General features: G+C 46.2%; 1 protein-coding gene across 1 annotated transcript; it reads left to right on the top strand.

Moving 5' to 3' along the window:
* Positions 1-3,042: 3,042 nt before the first annotated feature.
* On the top strand, positions 3,043-5,337 carry LOC119327758 (cytochrome P450 CYP72A219-like). The gene is made up of 5 exons (XM_037600853.1): positions 3,043-3,334; positions 3,460-3,683; positions 3,776-4,020; positions 4,278-4,662; positions 4,746-5,337. The coding sequence occupies exons 1-5, from the start codon at positions 3,043-3,045 to the stop codon at positions 5,169-5,171; spliced, it is 1,572 nt and encodes a 523-aa protein (XP_037456750.1). The 3' UTR covers positions 5,172-5,337.
* The last annotated feature ends 1,148 nt before the right edge of the window (positions 5,338-6,485 follow it).

The raw sequence follows: 6,485 nt of genomic DNA, 5'->3' as shown, positions 1-6,485 counted from the left end.
GGGACGTCGGGACTGCGGGAGAGCACGCCGGAAGTGTAGGAGGGGGCCTTTTAGGCGTCTGGGCATCGGGCTCCGGCCGCAACCGGCAACGCCACGATAGCGAGGTGGCTGGCTAGCTAGGTGTCGGGGTCGTGTAGGTGGAGGAGTTGTTGTGCCAGAAGGAAGAGGGTTCTGCTTGTGCTCGATGTGGACATTGGACAAGCAGTGGATGCGTTCATCCATGGATACGTTAGTGGACCATATTTTCCCCTCTACCCAATTAGAGATATAGGTATATAAGCAAATTCAAAATCCCAGGGTGGGCCATGGTCCACCCTAACCACCCTGTACTTCCATCTCTGGATCTGCATCCTTTCGAGACCACCGTCCCTTAGTCGCAAACCTCCTACAATAGCGTACCAACCTCCTCAGGGAAGCTCGTCCCCGAGCTCCAAGATTCCACCTCCTCAGAGCAAGTACAATAGAGCTGAGTCAGCGGGCTATAAGAAATAAACTAGTATATTTGTACTTAGTTGGAGGAAAGAGAAAATGAGCGAGAAGGTAAGCAGGCTCTTCGTGAAGAGCCAGCTCTAGCACGTGCTCCTACGCACTTTGTGATAATGAAAAGTGGCCCACAAAACAAAAAAGTAATACACTCTTTTCATATATTATTGTACATGTTGGCTATAAAATGGACTATAGATGACATGGCACTGGCTTATAGCTAGCAGCTGGCTATACTATTAACCATGCTCTCAGGGGGAGAATTCTCAAAGTGTGGTAGGCCAGCTACCTCCACCCCAACAGGAAGGTCATGATAGCTCTTCCATAGTCTGGCACAACATCCACTAGAAGAAAAAGGGCCATTTGTCCCGGTTCTAGAGGGTCTTTAGTCCCGGTTCTAGAACTAAAAGGTTGTTAGTAAAGCCTCCCCCCTTTAGTCCCGGTTTTTACACGAACTGGGACTAAAAGGGCATCCACGTGGCCGCTGTCTGGAGCTCCACCTTTAGTCTCGGTTGGTAACACCAACCGGGACTAAAGGTATTTTTATGATTTTTTTTTGAATTTTTTTTCGATTTTCAAATTTCTGAATTACTTTCCAATTTAATCTCTAATCACCCCTCATCACTGCTCAATTTAACATCTAATCTCTAATCACCGCTCATCATTCCAAATCATCTAACTTCCCGGCCGGTCACCCATCCTCTCACTATTCTAGTCTGAGCACGCTTAACTTCCAGGTTCTATTCCCCCGCGTTTCCAAGTCTGCACTTGTTGTTTTCCTGACAATAGTAAGATGTCAATCCTATTAACCCTCATGAGTTTAGCTTGAGCATGAAGTCACACATTTCACTCTTTGAGTTTGCAACTATTATTCTAAAAACAATAATATTTCTTAAATAAGTAGTTCGACCATAGTTAGATTTGACCAAAATTCAAAAAATTGAAATATTTATTTAGTAACACTAATATTCTTGAATAATTATGTAGTAACACTAATATTTCTTGAATAAGTAGTTTGACCATAGTTTGATCAGATTTGACCAAAATTCTAAAAAACTGTAATAATTATTTAGTAACACTAATATTTTTGAATAATTATTTAGTAACACTAATACTTCTTGAATAAGTAGTTTGACCAAAGTTTGATCTGATTTAACCAAAATTAAAATAAAATAAAATTTGAGCATAACTTTTTTTCCTTTTAGAATTTGAGGATTCTAAAAATTTGCAAACAGGCCGTAGGCGCCTAAACACCCATGCACGGGCCGAAATCGCTCCCGCCCATAATTTGGGACACTTGAGATTACCGTCCTATTTATCCGTCTCAGCTCTCTCCCCCCTCCCCAAAACCTAGCCGCCCGCACAACCCCTGTCGTCGCGCCACCGTCGTCGCTAGCACTCACCCTAACCCCCATTCTCGACCTACATCACCCATCGTTTCCTTCCCACCCCCTTGGCACTCGGTAGGACGAGCGTTGGAAGCTCGCGGGTCGCCTCCCTTCTCCTCCTCCCATCGGGACCTGGCAAGAGGATGAGCGCCCACCCTCGCGACAGCCTCAATGGGAGAATGGTTGTCGTCGTCACTGCCGACGAGGACATCTACTGCCCTGTTCTTGCCATTGCATGTTGCTCGTATATAGGCAAGGTCTCTACAGCACAATACAACACCTGACTGCAAGGCAAGGTCTCTACAGCATGGTTCATTAAAAAAAAGCAACCCCTAATATGATTGGGTGGCCTAAATGCAAAGAATATGGTACACAGCAAATCACGCAAGAAGCCCTAGAATTTCTTTTTATTTTTTCTACTTTTCTTTTTGATTTTTCAAATTCACAAATATTTATTGAATCACGAACATATTTATATATGCGCTAATATTTTCTTAAATCTATGAACACTTTGCAAGCATTTTTTGAATTTTACGAACATTTTAAATTCATGGACAATTTTTGGATTTTATGAACATTTTTTTGGATTTGGAAACATTTTTTGAAATCATGCAAGCTTTGTGAACATTTTTTTTTCAAATTTGCAAATATTTTTTGACCCGCGAGCATTTTTTTCAGTTGAGCGAATATATTTTGAATTCGTGAACATTTTCTAAATCCGTGATCAGTTTTTGAACTTCACGAAAACTTTTGACTTCATGCAAATATTTTAAAATTCACGGATATTTTTTTGAATGGGGTGTAGTATTTTCCATCTTGGAAAAGAGCACGCCATTTTGGAATATATCCTCCGTATGTAGGAAACGTGCTTTGCTTGTGCCTCGCCGTCGGACAAAGAAAAGGGCCGAAAAAGCGATGCAAATCAGCGCATCCGTTGAACGGACTTTTAACCTCGAGCGCAGGTGTACGAGGCCGGGCGGATCCCAAGAGTTCACGGCGGCTTGCATGCGCTGCACCTGGACTTCCACGTCGTGCTCATCGCCTTGGTTCTGACCGCCGGGCCAAGATAATTCAACCCGCCACCCAGGTCTCATCTTAGTCTTCTTTTTGGAGCTGCCCATATACAGAGACTGAGCGAGAGAGACGGGTTCATTCATCGCAATCTCACGGCATGGACACTCTCGGCTCGCCACCATGGAGCATGCTCTGCGCTCTCGGGGCCCTGCTGGCCGCGCTGTGGTTCGCGGGGCGGGCGCTGGCCGGCGCCTGGCTCGGCCCAAGGAGGGTGGCCCGGGCCCTGCGGTCCCAGGGCGTCCGCGGCACGTCTTACCGCTTCCCCTCCGGCGACATGAAGGAGTACGTGCGGCTCCTCGCGGCGGCGTGCTCCCAGCCCATGCCGCTGTCCTCGCACGCCGTCGCCGCCCGCGCGGTGCCGTTCGACCATGCCATCATCAAGCAACACGGTAATTCAATTAATTAACCGCCGTCCCCTCTCAGGTAGGCGGCCGTACGTCGTACGGTGTTGGTGATTGATCTCCGTAATTTTGGCAAAGTACTCCTACATGAGAAATCATCGGGATTATTTCAGGCAAAGTTGCTCTGACATGGTTCGGTTCGGAGCCGAGGGTGGTGGTGGCCGACCCTCAACTGTTCCGGGAGATCCTGTCGAGCAAGCAGGGCCAGTTCGGCAAGCAGAGGTCCATCCTCGGGATCGAGCGGCTCTTGGCCAACGGCCTCACGACCCACCAGGGCGACAAGTGGGTCGCCCACCGTAGGATCATCAACCACGCCTTCCATCTCGAGAAGCTCAAGGTGTCCGTCATGTCACTCCTCACCTGACTGAACTCATTGACCCACACGCACATCGTACTAACTTCCAGGCTAATCGGGATTGGCTTTTGCAGAGGATGTTGCCTGCTTTTGCAGACTGTTCTAGTGAACTTGTGCGAAGATGGGGAAGCTTCATGGGGCCCGGTGATGCGCAGGAGATAGATGTGTGGCCAGAGTTTCAGAATCTGACGGGCGACGTGATATCCCGAGTGGCGTTCGGGAGCAGCTTCAGTGAAGGAAGAACAATCTTCCGGTTGCAATCGGAACAAGCACATAATGCTGTCAAGATGGCAAACGTGATGTACATTCCAGGTTACAGGTCAGCTCATACTTGCATTTCGTGTATTGCCTGAGTACACGTAGTAGTCTGCAATTTGCTAAGTGGATTGCTAAATTTCAGTCGACAAGTCTCGGTCGATTCTATATTCGTGAGATCATACGCGGAGATTAATGCAAAGAAAAATTAAAATATATTCTTTATTCTTTTTTATATGTTCTGTCGCATGACCGAGACTTGGTTAAGTCCCAGTCAACTGAGATCTAGTCACACCCGTTGTTAATATTCTTATTATGCAGATTCCTGCCAACAAAACTCAATCGAAGAATGAAGGCAAATGCCCGTGAGGTCGAAGTACTCCTGAAAGGCATAATTATGAAGAGGGAGAGGGCGATGAAGGATGGCTATGCTGACAACAACGATCTACTAGGCGTGATGATGGAGTCCAACATAAAAGAAAGCCAAGAAGCCGGAAGCTCCAAGCCGATGATGACCATCGACGACATAGTAGGTGAGCTGAAGCTCTTCTATTTCGCGGGCATGGAGACAGCCGCGGTGCTGCTCACATGGACAATGGTCGTGCTAAGCATGCATCCCGAGTGGCAGGACCGCGCTAGGGAGGAGGTTCTTCGTGTCTTTGGGAATAACCAGCCAGATTTTGAGGGCATAAACAGGCTGAAAGTCGTGAGTACATTACAAGAGAGAAGGTTATGCAATTTCTCATTGAGTTGCCACTCTGAATTTGTCTATCTTCTTTGTCGGTGCAGGTGACAATGATATTGCATGAGGTTCTTAGGCTATACCCACCGATTCTTCTTCTTGGTCGGGAGGCGTATAGAGAGACAGAGCTGGGAGGCGTCACATATCCAGCCGGCGTAACGTTTGCGCTGCCAATTGTGTGCATTCACCATGATCCAGATGTGTGGGGAGAAGATGTCGATGAATTTAAGCCGGAGAGGTTTGCGGAGGGCATTGCCGGCGCATCCAAGAACTCGCCGGCGTTCTTTCCATTTGGCTGGGGACCGCGGATATGCGTTGGGCAAAACTTTGCATTGCTAGAGGCCAAGATGGGATTGAGTGTGATCCTGCAACACTTCTTGTTTGAGCTCTCACCATCTTACACGCATTCGCCTTGCCCGGTCTCCACTCTACAACCCCAGCACGGTTCACAGATTATGCTCACGAAACTCTAAGAATTAGCAGCTATTACTAATTAGCATCCGGACTCTGGACAACCATGGACATTGAGAATAGTCAGGGATTAGGGTGGTGATCCTGGGAGAGATGTATGTAGTATAATGGTCCTGATGTTTACATCGAAGGCGACATGCACACATCTCATAAATATATATTTTCAATAAAGTGAACACATCACTGGTGGAGCAACATCAGCACCGGGGCTGGAGCAAAAATGAAAACTACTAGAGTATATGTTGCAAGAGCAAGATCACATGAACCATCCCAAATTAATCATATAAAAATAGCTAAATAAAGCGCCAATATATGTGCCGATGCTACTACTCCAACCTTTTTCTTTTTAGAGGAAAGTAGCTGTTACTCGTTTTTATCTGCTGCTACTATAATAATGCTAACATTGCTGGCTTGCACGCAGCGAACTGTGACTCAAAGTCAGTTACTTGCTGTTGCACGTAGCTTAATTATTTGTTGGTTGTACTTGCTACTATTTGCCAACCTGCTGGAAAATTGCAATACCGTTGATTGGTGAACGACTTACAATTCCCTCATCAACTTTCAAAAGAAATCATGGTTTGATCAAGTTCGGGTCGGGAAAAACCAGGTGGGCGGCCATGCGGCTGTTGTCTCCAACGGCAACGGGGCCACCTTCCCGTCCTTCATGCTGTACACGCCGGAGTGGAGCTCCTCGCTAGACTGGCAACATCTTCTATCCCGTTTGGATTCGGTTAACTTGACACAAGGGAGGGATGTGTTTCGTTGAAATCTCACTATATCTGAATCCTACACAGTTGACTTTATGTACCGTGCACTCCCGCACTCAGAGGTTCCATTGGATAACGATAAACTAATATGGAAATCAAAGATGTCACTAAAAAATAAGATTTTCATGTGGTATCTTCAGAAAGGAGTTATGCTAAGAAAAGACAACCTCACTCAATGCTAAGAAGTGTAGCTTTTGTACTCATGACGAGACAATTAAACACCTCTTCTTTCAAAGCAAGTTCGCGCGTTCTATATGGCCAATCATCCAAATAGCATCAAATTTGAATCCACCAACAAGTGTTGCCAGTATATATGGTCACTGGTTTGATGGAATACCAAATACTTTTAGTACGCTAATACGGATGGGAGCGTCTGCCTTATTATGGTCGCTTTGGCTATGTAGAAACGATTGTGTTTTTAATGGCAAAACCTCTTCTTCTATGCAGGTTATTTACCGTTGTACGCACTGACTTCGTATGTGGTCTACGCTACAGCGAACGGAGTATCAATCGATGTTCAAGGCGGTGTGTATGCGGTTGGAGCGGGTG

The sequence above is a fragment of the Triticum dicoccoides genome, chromosome 7A (genome assembly GCF_002162155.2).
Source record: "Triticum dicoccoides isolate Atlit2015 ecotype Zavitan chromosome 7A, WEW_v2.0, whole genome shotgun sequence".
In the NCBI taxonomy this organism is placed as follows: Eukaryota; Viridiplantae; Streptophyta; class Magnoliopsida; order Poales; family Poaceae; genus Triticum; species Triticum dicoccoides.
The sequence above is the reverse complement of the archived record's forward strand: the minus strand, read 5'-3'. Positions and strand labels throughout refer to the sequence as shown.